Source organism: Astatotilapia calliptera, chromosome 2, assembly GCF_900246225.1.
Source record: "Astatotilapia calliptera chromosome 2, fAstCal1.2, whole genome shotgun sequence".
NCBI classification, from domain to species: Eukaryota; Metazoa; Chordata; class Actinopteri; order Cichliformes; family Cichlidae; genus Astatotilapia; species Astatotilapia calliptera.
In genome coordinates, this window is record NC_039303.1 from 32,795,646 (window position 1) to 32,813,844 (window position 18,199).

General features: G+C 40.7%; 1 protein-coding gene across 3 annotated transcripts in view; it reads right to left on the bottom strand.

Annotated features, from left to right (window-relative positions):
- macrod1 (mono-ADP ribosylhydrolase 1) overlaps positions 1-18,199 on the bottom strand; it is a 148,967-nt gene that overhangs the window by 46,212 nt on the left and 84,556 nt on the right. For all 3 annotated transcript variants that reach the window (XM_026143656.1, XM_026143655.1, XM_026143653.1), the window contains one exon: positions 3,109-3,225. In XM_026143656.1, coding sequence (XP_025999441.1) covers positions 3,109-3,225 — 117 coding nt within the window. The remainder of the gene's footprint in view (positions 1-3,108; positions 3,226-18,199) is intronic.

The following is an 18,199-nucleotide window of genomic DNA, read 5'->3' on the forward strand; positions in this document are numbered from 1 at the left end:
AATATGCACTCATAAAAAACCCAGTGACAAGCAGCCAAGCATCCGCTAACACGCACACAAAAATGACAGCTAACATCCTCAAAGTTAAACAAGTGAACCAACAAAGGAGAACAGACAATGTAAGAACTCATCTCCCCCTAATTCCCTTCAGTCTTCAGCTCCTCTCACATCTCTCCTCTCCTCTACGCCGCTTCATTTATTTCTTCCTCTCTCCAACTCTTTCCTTATCTATCTTTCCTACTCCTGCGCTCCATTCTGCCTTGAGCTCGCCTTTATCAGCGCTTCTTCTCCTTTTTTCCCCCCTCTCTTCTTTCCTTTTCTCTGCCACTGTGAACTTAAACTCTCAGTAGAACCAGAAGCTGATATCACACAGCCTCAGTGCTGCTTTAATCTCACTCGGAAAAAAAACACCGACGCACGCTCACACCTGGGTGGCCGTTATAATGCTCAAAGCTTGGCTACTGCATTATTTCCATACCTATTAGTGTCATGCTCCTTTGCAGCTCCACACCCCCAGATGTCTTTCATTTCCCCCCCTACCTCAATCTAAATTGCCTCAAGTGATGTCATCACTATAAGACAGTTTATCAGATTTTCCTCAGCTCACTCCTGAGCCACAAACACATCCAACCTTCTCTCCATATTTAGCAGTAGTCCCCCAAAGCTGTGAACAGACTGTGATAAAAAATCACCGGAGTTCTCCTTTAAAATATCCCATTTAGAATAATGACGGTATTACAGTTACCTCTCTTTGCCACACTTTTAGTTTTTGTCATCTTTTGCATAAACCTTTAGCACTATAGTCCCACGCAGAGCTGATATTAGCCAATTAGTTGCCAATTTGAGTTTCACTTGTGGTTTTTTGGTGTTTCAAGCAGTTAAGCTGATAAAGATGCAAGACTGGTAAAGAGGCAGGACTCTAAAAAGAACAGGTGAGCCAACCTAGAAAACAACTAAATGAATGTTTGTCTATAGTGGCCGGTAAACCTCTTGACATTTGTGAGCAAAATGGCCCAAAAACACTCCTTGATCTAAAGCCAGAAGAAGGTAAATATGTTTGGCTTTGAGGCAAAAAGCCCAATTATTAGCTAAGCAATGCTAACACACTAAACGTGCACTAAACCGAAAAATAATCCATCAATTTTTTTTGCCATTTTTAACATTCAAGGCTGTGATTTGATCAGGCAAGAATATTAGAGAGAGATTATTGGAGATCACCTGAATCGCCTGGGTTTTTCAGCGAGCCAATAACTCTATATCAAATTACCCTGCTCCGCCTCGCAGAAATGTAACCAGACAGAAAGATACGAGCAACTGTGACTGGTCCTCTTGGTAATGATGCACTGTGTATGCATGTAAATTGATCTGTGCAAAGAAATGTTCTCTTGTGAAACAAAATGTAATATTTCATGTGTTTATTGTACAGTATGTGGTTATATCTAAATGCACGCAGTAGCCTGAAACATGTACAGTATAGTATATATCTTCAATGTTTGAAGATGCTGTTGACCACCGATCAACAAACTTTTTCTATATTTTTTTTAGTAAAAACTTCCATAAAATGATCTTTAATTTAGCAAGATTTATTCTTGTCCCTTAACTATATGTCTGTTTTCTTATTGTCTTCTCTGTTATGCTAATAATTTCATCTCAGTAAGACCTCAGTAGACACATCAGCTGAAGGCCAGATGTGTCTCTCAGGTCCTGTGTCAGGACTTTCTTAAGAACATGACTTTCAGATACTTTTCATCTGCTGTGGATATTTTTTTTAGACCTGACACTTCTTCTTTTGTCCTCCACTTGTCCATTTTTCCTCATTTTATAAGGACACATTCTGAGATATGCCACGTTTTCAGTTAATAGCTCTTGGGAATCACCTTGTTGGTGCAAAAACATTATTTTATGTCTGTCAAGCTGTTTTATAGTCTGCATTATTCCTCAAATTCAACTAAAGAAATGGGAACAAATTATGCTTTTTTTGACAGGTTGCTTGTAACAAAGTGCCTAAAGATACCATTTAAAATGGTCTGTCATATGTGGACAACGCGTAAGATAGGTGCTCCTTTTTTATTCTTGAATGGTTTATGGGTCAATTTGGTTTACCAAAAAAGCAAAAATTCCCATGAAAACCAAAAATTAGTGGTGAAAAAGTGTAAAAAGAACTTCAGAAAGCCCAGAGAAACAGAGAAAGTCTGGCTCCTTGGAAGGAAAATATAAAGAAAGGGGTGGTGTGGCTCAAGACTTTTGCACAGCACCGTACTTCAAGCTATCACAAAAAAGCTCGTCTAAGACAGTTCAGGCTGTGTTGACGATCAAGCTTGTTAAAATGATAGAAACTCAGATTTTTGGCTTATATACTGTATCCCCACAAAGGTTTGCTTAAAATATAAAGATATTAGGACTGGCTCCAAACTTTAAGGGAGTATTTTTATAGCAAAAAAATAACACAAATAAATATATTATAGTTAGAGGCTTATTTATGTCCCAATAACTGTGTTTTTCAGGGTTTTTAAAATAAAATTAAATGGCTAAAATAAAATAAAGTGACTGTCAGCGTTTGTGATTTATGTAAATGCAGAGTTCTGATCTCCTACTTAATTAAATGTCTTGTAGATATGAAGAAAGTTGGAGGAGAACACCTAGAAAAGTGCCTCCTGTCATGTTGACCCTACAGTTTCATCACATTACACAAGCAGCAGTGGAGTGCCACTTAATAATTGAGTTCCATTTACTCTGCTATAAATGGAACTCAGTGATACATCCGAGTTTGTGCTGCTGCTCGGGTTTGAGGTAAAGAGGGGAAACTGAGCTACTTTAAGACCTCTCTAAGAGAAAAAAATGCACAAGTTATTTAAACTAATTCGTTAAAAGAGGAAATTGTTGATATTAAGACAGCACCAATTCCTTATTAAAAGCCATTTTTTAAATTCATGAAGCAGTTTAACCTTCGTTTTTCTAGAAAGACTCAACAGTGCAACTCTTTTTCCACATCATCCTGCATCCCTGTTACACTTTCCCACACATTCATACCTGGAAGCTGTCCAGCAGAAACACATGGAAGCAGCCTCACCGGAGCTGCTAGAAGTTACACAAACACTTTATACTCACACTTTGCAGGAAGGCGGTAGCCGCAGGTAATCTTGGCCTCTCCTGTCTTACAGCCGTTGAGCGAAGCACACTCCTTTTTTAGCATGGGACCAGCAGCGCGGTGGATCGCTCCGTCCACTGGAAAGGAGACGACAGGAGATTTTAAAAAGTTGGCCTACTTATGTGAATCCCCTGCAATCTCACTAATTACAGCAGCCAGAGTGTGGTTTGAAGTCCAGCAGACACTTTTACTGGAGTCGAGGCTTAGTGCTAAAAGGACCTGGATAATGTTGGTATTAGCGGTGAACGCTTGAATTTCCAGGCTTCTGCAGGTTACTAACTTTTCACCCCTAATCCTGCTTGCATCTGTCTCTCTACATGTCAGTCTATTTAATGGATTTTAAGGCTATTGCCTTCCTTAATTACTTGATTTAATGTGTTATTAAGGACTCAGCTGACTTTGACTTTTTGGGCAATTACTCTTTATTAATTAAATTTTCATAAATCTACATAATATTCATAAATGTGTATCTGTCTTTGATCCCCACCACATCTAAAGACCGTGACTGTGTTCATTTCCAGGAGGGCAATGATGCGGCTGAAGCAATTTTACAGCTGTGCCAATTACATTTTCAGACAGAATCTATGCACCCCTTGCAGTCAGACTTATTTCTTCAAAGTTCATTTTGATACAGTTTTATTATTATGATTTGCAGCATTATGAAAGCGAGAAAGAAGAATTTAATGCGTCTAATTCACACTTCAAGGAAAAAAAGCACTAAAAATATCAAACTTCAACAAATGAGCTTTTAAAATCATGTAAAACAATAATCCATCCACAGAGACACTATAACAGTAACCGTAATAACGTAGATTTTCTGTGATTTGATTGACTCATTGATCACTGATCAGCTGGGGTGAAGAGGAGGAATAAGCTGGAGGTCCAACCAAGTCTTCCAGAAATTACATTTACATATTCCCATTTTTCAGCATTCAGGTTCTTCTGTGGCGTTTTTACATTTCTTTTATTAACATATCGTGAAACCTTTTGGGACATTGTGGTTCACGGGCTTTAGCTTAACAGCCGAGGCCAACAGAGCACCCACGGGTGGTTTTTAATGAAAGTAAAACACCTGTTTGCTGAAAACATATTTCATTTGTTTGAATAATGATGACTAATGCTATTCTATGCTTTCTAATGATTTTGGGAAAGATCACGATTATCCTTAGATAAAAGTCAAGAGTGAGGAAAACCTCAGGAAATGCTCACCTAATTTACTGACTATAAATCACTTCATTATTTTTTACCAAACATTTTAAAACATAGTTGTCCCAAACCTTGTGATACATAACTGTACTCAAGTCAGTACTTTGAGGTGCGTAGGCATGGTCAGGTCAATCCAGTGAAGTTCAAAGCGAGCATCAGAATGAGGAAGAAAGGTGATTAAAGTGACTTTGAACGTTGGTGCCAGACGTGCTGCCCCAAATATTTCAGAAACTGTTGCTCTGCTGGGATTTTCACACAGATCCCTCTCTAGTGTTTACAGAAAATATTGTTTTTTTAAGTTAAATATTCAGTGAAAATCAGTTCTCTGGGCAAAAAAGCCCTGTTGATACTAGAGGAGAATGGTCAGACTGCTCTAAGCTGATAGGAAGGCAGTAGTAAGTCAAACAACCACTCTTTAAAAACTTGGTTATACAGAAGAGCATCTCTGATTGCACAACACATGGAGTAGAGCAGCAGAAGACCACACCGGGTGTAACCACTGTCAGCTAAGAAAAGGAGACTGAGACTACAATTCACACAGGCTCACCAAGACTAAAAAGATTTGAAAAGTATCTCCTGGTTTAATGAGTTTTGATTTCTGCTGCAACATTCAGATGACAGGGTCACAATTTAGCATGAACACCATTAAACATTAATCCATGTGCCTTTATCAACAGCTCAGGCTACTGGTAGTGTAATTGAGGTAAGGGAGACTTTCTCAGCACACTCTGGCCCCCTTAGCACCAATTAAGCATCAGTGAAACACCACAGCCTGTCTCTGCGTTTTTGCCGACCATGTTCATCCCTTTATGACCACAGTGTGCCCATCTTATAACTGCTGCGTCCAGCAGGATACACATCGTGTCACAAAGGTAAAATCATCCGAAACTTGTTTACTCAACATGCCAATGAGACATGACACTACACTCAGGCCTCAACAGTTAGCAAATCTCAATCCAATAGAGCACGTTTGGGAAGTGGTAGAATAGAAGATTCACGTCGTGGATATGCAGCCCACAAATCTGCAGCAACTGTCTGATGTTGTCATGTCAAAAATGACCAAAATGTGTGAGGAATGTTTCCAGCAGCTTGTTGAATAAATGATGAATTAATACAGCTATGAAGGCTAAAGGGTTACAACCCAGTACTAGCAAGGTGTACCTAATAAAGTGTACAGTGGGTGTATACTCTAAATCAGGTGTGTAAAACATAAAACCCTGTGTTTCTATATGTTTTACAGCTTTTCCTGCAGATAAAGACCTCCCCCACAGATATTCATACTACACCAAAGTAATTGGTGGTGTAGGTATTAGTTAAATCAGGGGTGTCAAACTCCAGGCCTCAAGGGCCAGTGTCCTGCAGGTTTTAGATGCGTCCTTGATCCAACACGACTGATTTAAATGGCTAAATTACCTCCTCAACATGTCTTGAAGTTCTCCAGAGGCCTGGTAATGAACTAATCATTTGATTCATGTGTGTTGACCCAGGTCGATATCTAAAACCTGCAGGACACCGGCCCTCGAGGCCTGGAGTTTGACACCCCTGAGTTAAATAGTTCAATGACAGAAAAGTTCCTGTTTTTCAATGTCTACTAGAAATTTTACACTTTGTTGTTTTATAAAACAAAAACATGCAACACTGTAACTTTACCCATTCATCATGTAGAAAAACTAAGATGCACTGTTGAAATTGCACTTCTTTATCTTATATTGAGATATGAGAAAGTGGAGGTTCACTCGTCCGGTCCACTCAAGTTCAAAGTGGGCTGTAAATGGATGTAAAAACAAACAAAACCTAATTTTAAACCAAGAAAAAGTTTCATATGAAAATAAGTAAAATCAGTTTGATGTACTGCAAGAAAGAACAGGTTCTTAGCTTCACCACGGTGGAGGAAGGCCATGGTGATATGAAAGGTAAGCCTTTCACTCACAGTTACAAGTAAGGAACAATATTGTTTGAACCGTGAATGTGTTTTTAGGAGCACATGCAAAAGAAAGACTAGAAAAGCCAGCCTGAGCAGCATCTTATTTTCCCCCCAACAAAGGTCTGCAACACAACATCCATGACAATGGCACTGTCAGTTATCTGTGTGTTCTTTGTGCAGCCTCTCCACTCACACACACACCTACACACTGCAAAGATACACCGATGTATTGGAGACCTTGAGCTCAGGTGAAGTCAAGCACAACTTCTTCTAGAGTTAACAACTGCTCTAATTACTATAACTATAAAATTTTGTGGGTTAATAACACACATTGCCCTACCAGCTCGTACTAAAGTGATCTTTTCTACTCTAACATCCACTTTTGGCTTGTTTTACACAGCCACAGCTCTCTTGCAAGGCTAAAATGAGTTGCCAGAAACATTTTAAAATGAAAGCAATGTGTGAAGACTAACTGTGAGCCTAATTTGTTATCAATTTCCAGCTTTGCCAGATTCTAGAAAGCGCTGTTACAGACAGCCGCCCTCCTCTCTCTATAGCAGTGATTCTAGCAGCATGCTACTTTCTACTTCTATTCCACTACATTTTGAGAAGCTTTCACTACATTTATTTTAGAGTGCAGTTACTAATTATATAGTAGATTGAGATTATTAATATCAATTATACATGTAAGGAGAAACTATCCTATCTAAAAACAGACTACACCAAATAGCAATACACACCGATCAGGCACAACATTATGACCACCTGCCTAATATTGTGTCGGTTCCCCTTTGCTGCCAAAACAGCAATGGTCATTGAGGCATGGACTCCACTAGATCACACAAGATGTGCTATGATATCTAACGCCAAGGTGTTAGTAACACATACAGTAAGTCTTGTAAATTTCGAGGTGTCCAGCACATTTCACAGATGCTCGATTGGATTGAGATCTGGGAATCTGGAGGCCAAGTCAGCACCTCAAACTCATTGCTGTGTTCCTTAAACCATTTATGAGCCAGTTTTGCTTTGTGGCAGGGGGCATTATTGTGCTGAAAGAGGCCAGAGCCATCGGGGAATACTATTTCCATGAAAGGGTGTGCATGATCTGCAACAATGGTTAGGTAGGAGTAACACATGGATGGCAGGACCCAAGGTTTCCCAGCAGAGCACTGCCCAAAGCATAGTACATCCTGGTGCGAGGTGTACTATGCTGTAAGTGTAAGTGACTAACACACGCCCGGCCATCGACATGTAAAAAAAAGGAAAACGCGATTGATCAGACCAGGCCACCTGCTTCCATTGCTACGTAGTCCACTTCTGATGCTTACATGCCCTTTGTTAGGACTTTTCGGTGGACAGGGGTCAGCACAGGTACTCAGACTAGTTTGCAGTTATGCAGCCCCATATGCAAAAAACTGCAATGCACTGTGTATTCTGACACTCTTCTACTGAACCAGCATTTTGAGCTACAGTAGCTCTTCTGTTGGATAAGACCCCACGGGCATCAGTGAGCCTTGGGTGTCCATAACTCTGTGAGTGGTTCACCAATGTTCCTTCCTTGGACGGCTTTTGATAGATACTGACCACTGCAGACCGGTAACACCCCACAAGAGTTGCAGTTTGGACACGCTCTGACTCAGCTATCTAACATCACTGTTTGGCCCTTGTCAAACTTACTCAAATCCTTACACTTGCCCATTTGTTCTGCTACTAACACATTAACTTTGAGGTCAAAATGTTCATTTGCTCCCTAATATATCCCACCTTGTAGCAGGTGAAGAAATAATTAGTGTTATTAACATCACCTGTCAGTGATCATAATGTTATATTTGATCAATTGAGCAATAACCAACCAATGGAAAAAACATCCATCCATCCATTATACAATTCAGGGTTGTGGGGTCAGGCACTGACGCGAGGAAGGAGGACTGGTTCACCCTGCACAGGTTGCCATTTAAACATGCGCACTATGATAGTTGTCAGCACTTGTTCAAAATAGTTTAATATCATCAGTCCACATGCCAGAGCTCAACACATAGGTCTGGTTCTTATCTGTCTCTCTGTGTACAGACCAGACGTTACGGCGGTGTGTTTCGCTAAACTGAGTGGCTCCAGGCGGGGGCCTGGTGTTATCTGTGTTAAGCTGGCATATTGCTGAAAGGACTAGTACATCCTGGATAGGTTGCCAGTAAATATGTAGACATTTAAACATGTTCATGTGTGTTAATGAAAAGCATCCCTTTAATTCAATTAATCTTTGGTCGTCGTGTATGAGCAACATGTCGTTTTTCTAGAATATTAAATCTAAAGTTTGGATTCTAAATCAACCCAGAATCAGGCACATGTCAGAAATGGATTCGTCACAGCACTGTGACACTTGTCAGCACTGGTTCAAAATAGTTCAATAGCATCAATCCATATGCCAGAGCTCAGCACATTGGCCTGTGGTTCTTATCTGTCTCTCTGCGTACAGACCAGCTGTTACAGCGGTGTGTTTCGCCAAACTGAGGCGCTCCAGGCAGGGGTCTGGTGTTATCTGAACATTATTGTGTTAAGTTGGCATATCGCATGCGGCGCTGAGCCGTGGTGTGCCATGTCATGCTGTGCCATGTTGAACTGGGCCACGCTGTGAGCGAAGCACAAGTGCGAGGGTGTGACAAACAAGTTCTGAACAGTGGCTACCTCCTCAGGGTGCTCAGAAACTAGCTTAGATATGTGTGTATGTGCATGTGAGTGATATATTGTGTGTGTATATCCTTGTCAAAGCATATGTGCAGCTGTGGACACTGTATTTATGAGTGTATTTTCAAGTGTACGTGTGGCGTGTGTGTGATGAGTCCTTGAGGTGACACAAAAATACGCTGCACACCAACTTTGAAGCAGGCCAACTCTGAAAGAGAGAACAAGTGTGATAAGACAGAGAGATGGAAAGGAGAGAAGGGGAGGAGGGGAATAAGCAAGAGTAGCAGATGTAAAAATAGTCTGGAGGGAGAAAAAGAAACAAGCAAGAAAAACAACATAAAAAAAAGAAAAGGAACTGACTTGGAAATTAAACCAACAATACCTTTTTTTTTTTCCATTCGTTGCTGCATGTTTGACAGATACACAAATGTGTATGTGCCTCTCTGTGTGCCTACTAGTGCAAACTGGCCTTTTCCCCTCCAGTCTTTATGAGTGGACTGCATAGCCTTGAGCTACAGCAGTGCTTTTTGACCCAAGTACTGCCCTGCCCTCACTCTTACACAGCTGTAATACAAGCTTGCGAATGGAGCTGAAAAACATCCACACTGAGGCTTGCACACACACATGCAGCTACACACTCTAGAGCACATATGCATGGGTGCACATACAGCTTTAAATACAGCTGAATGCCAAAATTAAGGAACACGTGTCCTGGCACAGAAACACTGTTTGGAATACATTTAATTTGGGAGTTTAATGTGACTACAAAGGATGGCGAACTGCTGATTTCCGCTTGTTACAATGACCCCTTACATCAGGCGCAGGGCCAAGGGGGCTGCCGAAATCTGATTTTAGATCCCCGGTGCTAAGGTGTTAGCCTATTACTGGCATGGATGAATGACTGCGCAGGCCTTCTGAGTTCAAGTCCCCAGATCTAAAGCCTTTCTATGAAGTGACCAATCACATTCTTATGTGGCGAGTCACACAGGGACACAAAAAAACCAAAGAGGAAAGAAACACGCCCACGGAGACACACAAAAGATGACTTTTTAATCCCAGAAACCAGCACTTCCTGTCCTTTTAGCTCCAAATAAGATCATTTTAATGTCATGCTCAACATATTTTCTTTCACATGAGTTGCTTTTTCCATTTAGCAAAAGGCAGCTTTGATATTATCATGTTTAAATTAGATTGCTCCTTGCTAAATGGAGATGATAGGAGGCAGACAAAAGAACCTGAACCTGGTGAGTATGGTTAATAAATATCCATACACCTATTTAACCACTCCATGACTCCCACCTCTTTAACACAGACAAGCTATCCCTGTCACTGCACTCACTGAACACAGACCATGTTAGCTTTCTTTCAGTCTACAGTAACTTCTGACTCCATGGGAGCCAGTGTAATAGCCCAGCATGAGCACTGCATGCTACTGAGTAGATTCAGACACTGTTCTGTCACTTGAATGGTGCCAGAAATATGAAGGGGGGGAACTCATGAGCAGAGGGGGAAGCAAATGAAAGATGTGCTTGAAGCAAAGCGGCACCAGCAGTACCTTGTCAATGCAGACGGCTATGTAAGAGTCGCTTATGGGCACCAATATCGCTCTAGAAAACAATATGAGTGGATTTGTTGAGTTTCTAGACCAAAATCATTTTTCTGCCAGAAATATTTGCCTTTTTTTAAAAATAGTAGAAAGGCGAACAAAAGAATTGTCTTGCATGTGTTTTCTATGAGTTTCCACCACTATTAGTATTATACTAGTATTCCACACATATAATTTGAGACCAGCATCTATAATGTACTTGTGGTTTTGGTGAGCTATAACAGCTGCCAAGTGGTCAACTCACTTCACAATGTGATATCTGAACAACTATTGGATGTATTGCCACGCATTTCACACCAGCCGATTCTCACTGAGACCCATTCATTTATCCATCCATTCGCTGCCGCTTATCCTTTTCAGGGTTGTGGGGGGTGCTGGAGCCTATTCCAGCTGTCACAGGGCAAGAGGCAGGGTACAGATCAAATTTTGTCATATTTTAAGGGTAAAGGTAGTTGTTTTTTGAGGTTATTTCACAGAGAAAAAAAATATACGGTATTCAGAAATAAACGGCGAAAAAGTCTTTTCCTTCAGAAATGGAGCATCATACCAACTGTTCATTTGCAGCGGAGGCAATTTAAAATTTTTGTCTGCACCTTCAAACTCAAGATATGAAGAAGGAAAATACCTAAGTTTTATAATCTAAGAAGGAGTCTCCTTGATCAAAGAAATGAAAGCACAGGTGGAAGAGACCATGCAACCTGTATCTGGATCAAATGTCACCCTCTTCCTCCTCACTGAAAGTCATGACTCTAACACACGAAACGTGCATAAATATGCTTTTTTATTTCCAACATTGTTGCAATTTCTTATGGTAGCAGATTAGACATGCGGACCTCCAGACATCTAACAATACGCAGACTAAACAACAACTATGGCTAATGTTTGATTTGAGTTTCTCGCCTAACAAAGGAGGACAGCTAGTATCTACTGTAGAGGATGTAATCTACCAATGGGAAGGTCAGCGGGTCAATCCCTGGCTCCTTCAGCCCACATGTTGAAAGATACTGAACCCCCAAAAGCCTGCGATACACTGGAGTGTGAGTGTGTAAGGTAGTTAGAAAGTTATTGAAAGTATAAAATAAGATGCTGTATGAATGTGTGAAAGGGTGAATGTGGATTGTATTTAAAAAGTGCTTTGACTGCTCTGTTAAGCTATAAAACGCTATATAAATATCAATCCATGTAGCAGTAACAAGAACTTTTCACATCTACAACAAACTTCTCTGCTAGTTTCATGGCTGTCATGGTTACCCATGTCCAGCAGTGATGACAGCAGTTGCTCAGATGTACTGAACTGGACTGGACTGCACCGCAGGTTGAAAATGAAGCTGGATGGGTAGCCAGAACAGCGCAATCTAAAGCCAAAAGGTTGTGGTCAAGTTTCAGTACATGAAAATCTGGGGGTGAGAACAACTTGTTCATTTATAGTCCCCAAGGAATAAAGTCTAATGACTTCCTCTAGTACAACCAGCAAGCTGTAATGAGTGCTTTTAAGTTTTATTTAAAAACAAAACAAAACTATTGCCTATTCTTTGCAATTTGATGCAGAAATCTATGCCTACCTAAAGATGAATTACCAGCATAACAGACTAATGTTAGTGTGATCAAGTGCAATAATAACCTATTTAACGGTGAGCCTGTTAGGTGCCATTATGTAATGTAATGAGTGGTTTTTGATATGGTGACGAGGTGTTCGGTAGATTAGCCTCAGCAGGCCACCAGAGAAATGTCATTACAGCGCAGGTGTTGACTTTATCACAACAGAAATGGCTTCTTTCACATTTATAATGTATTCTTCCTGTTGATCAAGTTAGCTATTAAAAGTTTTTTCTAAAACTTTTTAACATCCATTGTTGTTTAATAGCTAAGGGTTACTTTATAACTTTTTATACACGATTAATAATCAGAGGAGCTGGTAGGAAGTTTTTTCTACTCACCACAAGTACTATAAAGTATGCCTGTAATTTTGTACGCCCTCATACTGAAACATGCCGTTCTTTGACACACACATACACAGTTGGAAAACAATGAGTGTTATAAGAGAAGCACTTGGGAGAGAATTGTGAGGTTTCACTTTTTTTTACTGTCTATTTTCACCGTGGAGCTCTTGCTCTCTATTGTTGCTCTTTTAGGAGGCTTGTTATTGATTTCCAGAAAATATCAGATGCCAGTAAGATTTATGATGTAAGCAGGCTGCAACCACTTCTACTGATGTTGAAAATAAAACTTTTCATGACTGCTGTCTTTAACTGATCTGAATATAGGACCCAGGATAGATCAATGTGAATTTCATGACCTCCTTTATTTCTAGGGACTTGATGCGTTTGATTCTAACTACATTAACTTGTAACTTTTACAGCACTTGAACCTGAGTTGCTCATGGCTCAGTCCCAATACAGAGTAACAATAGCATGGAAGCATCCTTGCCAGTAGGGGGTTCAAAAATAATAACCAGTGTTTGCTCAGTGACTGCACTGAAATTTCTTGCTGTAAGAGACCAATTGCAAGTAGTTCTAGTAACAAACTTCCCCAGAGATTAAGTTTGTAACACCCTCAATTTCTGGCTAACCACTTTTGATCACGAGGCAGTTGCACAGATCTCCAATCTGATGCAGCCACTCTCAGACAGATTAGCAATTATTCCTTACCTTTGCTGCCTACTTTATAAACGCAGGCAGACTGCCAATACCTTGAAATCAGTCTTAGTCAGTCTATGCTGAAGAGTACAACTTGTCTGTTATGTGTCTCTCTACAATAACACTGAGGCATTTCCAGGTCAGTCAAGAAATACATCTTTTCAGCATGTCCTGGGCCTGGCCCGGGGGGTCCTTCTAGTGGTACATGCCAGGAACACCCAGGAGGCGGCCAAGAGGCACCCCAATAAGATGCCCGAACCACCTCAACTGGCTCCTTTTGACATAGAGGAGTAGTGGCGCTACTCTGAGCCTCTTGAATGACTGAACTTCTCATCTTCCCAATATTATTATTAATCTGACTGAATTTATTGCAAACATTTTGGTCGTGATACTGTCTTCTCTAGTACAATTCTAGTACAAGGCAGGGATTTCAGACACAACAATAATATTCCAGCAGTCTGAAGCCTCACTCTAATTGATTTATGTAATTTATATGTTTCTGTTGATTTCCTTTTGGTCTTTTATTGCATAGGAACTGGATTTTGTAAAGGCTGTTTGTCTGTATTGTTTATGCTTATGAATGTAAAAAATAAATAAATTCATCACAAATGAAAATCACTTTTCTTGGGAAGCAAAAAAAGTCAAACTGACATTGCCTTAATAAAAAATACCACCAATATCAGGTCTTTATAAGCCACTTAGACACCGAGTCATTTAAAACGAGCAATGAGTTTGGTGTCAAAGGATACTTGTTGTTCATACTCCACTGACTCTGTGCAAATGAAGCATGTGAACTACTCGACCATTAGTCTTAATTGGCTACACCTAATGCAACCAATAGACATCAACCGATTATAACACAATAACCAGGGAACACATTTATATCACTAGACACACAAAAACACACAAAACATGAAATATGCCAAATTAATTTTCATCCTAAAAAAAAAAAAATCATGCAAAATTCATAATTTAGCCTTGATTATCATACTAAATATCACTTCACCGTTTTCTGCTATTGAAGCTCGGTCTTTTGGGGAATCAGAGATGGAGTGCACAAACAAATAAATAAATAAATAAATAAATAAATAAAAACAATGGGGAATGGAGAGACACTCACACACAGACAGAGAACGACGAGACGGGAGACTGAAGAGCACAGTTGGACAAAAAGAAATGGCTTTGGAAGGGGATCAAGTGTAAAACAAATAAATAAATAAAAGGTGTGTAGGTGAAAAGAGTGGGTGAGACTAAAAACAAAGAAGGGAGAGATGAATGTTAAGCAGGGTTCCAGAGAGGAATAGATTAAAAGGATGCAATGCATGGATGAATACAGGAAGGATTGAAATTAGTGTTTTGGCTTCTTTACCCTGTTAAACAGGCGGCTGACCAGTTTAGGTGTTATCACATCTCCCTTGCAGGCTCTGTATTGACTGACTCTGGGGGAGAGAGGGAGGGGATGTAGGGGGACTGTGAAGTGATAATTGGCGATATGCTTACCTGGCGCGGAGCCTGCAACCTCCAGCAGGGCACAAAAACAAACACACACACACTCGCACACACACACACATTCTCTGCTATTGTTCTGTGCCACGACAAGCTTTACCTCAAACCGCCCACCCTCAACAAACACATCCACACATAAGAAAACACACACTCATGGGTAGCTTGGCATAAGAGTAAAACCAATCCTGAAGTCTCTCCTATGGAATACTAATACGATTGCCCTTGCCAGCTGACCTCTTATAGGCCAAACAGGCTGTCTGTCAAACTAATGGGGCGGAACGCTGGCATATTGCTTTCCCACAATCCCTCAGCAGAGCCGGGACACTCATTTACTTCAGTCAGCTTGTTGCCAAGGCAACATTTAGGATGGTTCTGGTGGTGGATGGACGCACAAACACGCACGCTGCCTCTCCTACGATTCTGCATAGGCACCTGTGTATATGTGCAAACTTGAACTCACAAACAAATGCAGCGCAACCTGTTAAGTGTTACTACCGTGAACTCTTGCGCACACAGACACGCACGCACACACACGCATATATGAGTGTTGCTAACAGCAGTGAAACAGATGAATTTATGTATGCGGCTGACAGCACTGTCTGCATGCGGAAGGTACACTAAGTGCTCTTTGTCTCTAGTCTCATCTCCATGCTCCAAAACTCTCTCCCTTCATTCACAATACATGCTCTCCTGTTCATTTGTTCTGAAAGCCAAGCAGACAAGCCTATTCTTCTCCGCCTGTATTTTTCTCTGCATCCAGACAAGGAGAAAGCAAAAAAAAAAACCCAAAAAGGGCTGCAGACACACAAGGACGAGAGCCGAGAGACTTCCAGTACCGGGTTTCAAACTCCATCGTTGTTCTTGAGGATTGATTACAGATGTCATCTCATGCAATTTCAGCCTGAATTTTTTAGCTGTGCAACATTTTCTTTCGTGTTTCCCCATCGAAATGAAAAAATGCAAGTGGATGAAATTTTAATTGGGACTGTGCTCATCTATTGTGCACTGTCTTAAAACCTAAACCAATCATAAGCCGGCAGTGTCTTTGTGGCTGGCTCACATCCTGTGCAATCTGTCCCTACAGACCCAGAGCAGGATCTCTGACAGCAACTGTCTGTGTGTCTGTAACTGTGTCTCTGTTTGATCAGTAACTTGTTATTATGAAACCGGAACATCACAGCAAGTGAGGGTTTTGAATGTATGATCACATGATTTGGTTTGACAAGTGCTTAAAGCTGAATTCCAGATCTCAATTTCTATCTTAATATTTTGCTCATAGACGATTTTTACTTGAAAAGTGTTTTTTTGCTGGCTTCTGTGATTGCTCTGCATGTAACAGGAAAATTACCAACCAGGCAACCTGCGTCTGGGTTCACAAACTTCGTTTCAGAGGTTTGGTTCTTGTGATACCAATTTTCTTTACTGCTTATTGTAATAGAAGTGTGGTGGGTGACCAACGTGCAATCTTCAGAGCTGAAAAAGGAAGCCAGTGTGCCATGCAATACAAGTTGTTCTGAATGCTCAAATATATAGAAGAGTGCTATATAATTTTAAAGCTATATAATCTTGTCACTACATCACGGCTCGTCTCTCCTACATCACCTAAATCCCCTTTTAAGGTAATTTATTGTGTTGCATGCCCGCTGTGTCGTCGTCACAGCTTGGTCACCATTCATACTGGCACTCAATGTTTCCTGGACTTGCGGCAGTCTCCTCCTGAACAACAGATGTCCCCACTCAAAAAAAATCCTCTGCATTATCACTGATACAGAAGTGGAAAAAATTATAACAGGAAGCAAAGTGATACAGTGATTAAAGTCACTTTCAGTATTTGTCGCTGTTCAAAAGGGCCACAACGGTGAGCATAAAGGTGTACAGTCCAGTCGGGAAACTTCACAGGTATGCAGTTGAAATCAGAATGAAGGCAGAATGCTCATAGATAAGGAAATAAATTCCCCCCATGGAATGAAAATGCTCTGAAAATATAGTATCAAAGCTATGAAATTACTGTTGAGTGACAACACTGTTCACGAACTGCTGACTTATGTGTTAAACTGCACTTAAAACCCCATGGCTACCCTGCTAAATGAATAAGGAAACTGTAGTTTTCATCCTTAAAGATTGTTTACAATGTCTTGAAATGTAGAAAACAGCTGCACGCTGTATCAGTGAAAGCTGATACTTCTTGGAGGCCACATGCCAGTGAAAAAACACTTTAGCGTGCCATTCATCCCAAAGGTACGCACTGACATATGGTGACCTAGAAGAAGAATCTGTGTTGGCTCTAACAATTTTAACAGCATCCATTCAGAGATTAAACTGATATATGTTCATGTCTACATGAATAAATGTTTATACAAAGATAATGGTAACTGTCTGGCTGACTAAACCTCTATCATCTTGGCTTTCTGTTCCATTTAGAAAATCAATCAAAGCAGTGAAATGTTGAAATAGCAGATAAGCTCAGGAATAAATGAGCAACAGCAGCCAGTGGACATAAAAAAAGGTTAATTTCCTGCCCTTGAGTTTGTTGTTGATGCACTGCATCAGCTCAGCACTCCTCCAGATTGAAGTGCGAAAAACAATGTCGACAGGTGTGCGTTTGATCTAACTGAATGACATTTACCCAGGTACCCTTGAGACTGAGAGGTAAAGAACCGTAAAGACCTTTTGTTGCCTCACCTTTGATGGAAAAAACAACTCACTAAAGCTGAATGAATGAATGCATGGTTACTCAGTGCAGAGTGTGATCCTGGCAAATGTAGATGTATAGTAAATGATTTTTGTGTGTGTGTTTTTTCCCCACTTGGCCCTCCGCTTGCATCTGTCGATCCCAAGTGGCCGTCATCGCTCTCGTCTTTCTCGTCTTCTTTCTCTAAGCATCGTTTCCCTCCCTCTCTCTTGTTTGTTCCATTCTTCCTCTTGTCACTACCCTTACCTATCTCTAATTAACACCTACTCCAGGCTCTATCTGCCTTAGCAAACCCCAAAGGACAGAGCTGAAAAGGGAGATGGAGACAGAAAAATACATACAATAAGAAATGAGGGAAATCAACTGAGCAAGGGGGGGGAAATGGTGCAGAGTGGCACAGAAAGAGAGAATAGACAGATTCAGATGGTGGCTCTTAATGTTGGCTCGTTCAGCTGGTCGGTGGAAATGTTTACAATGAAAACAGCTGCTGTGGTTAAATTTAACTGAATAAAAACATTAACTAAACCACAGTGATCAACATAAACATGCTTTACACGGGCACTAATGCACCCAGTGTGACGCATTCACATGTTCGAGGGCTCTCTAGAAACCATCTGTCTTTGTAAAGCCATCAGAGACCTCAGGACAACATCAAACGACGCTGTAGATCTCGAGGTGCTTGACTGCATGTGTGTGTGTGTGTGGCAACAGGAAGAGTGTGGCATCCATTTTTGTGGCTTGAGCCTCAGCTGGTGTTTATCAGTTAAGGTGGAGCCCGTGTGTGTGTGTGTCGTGTATG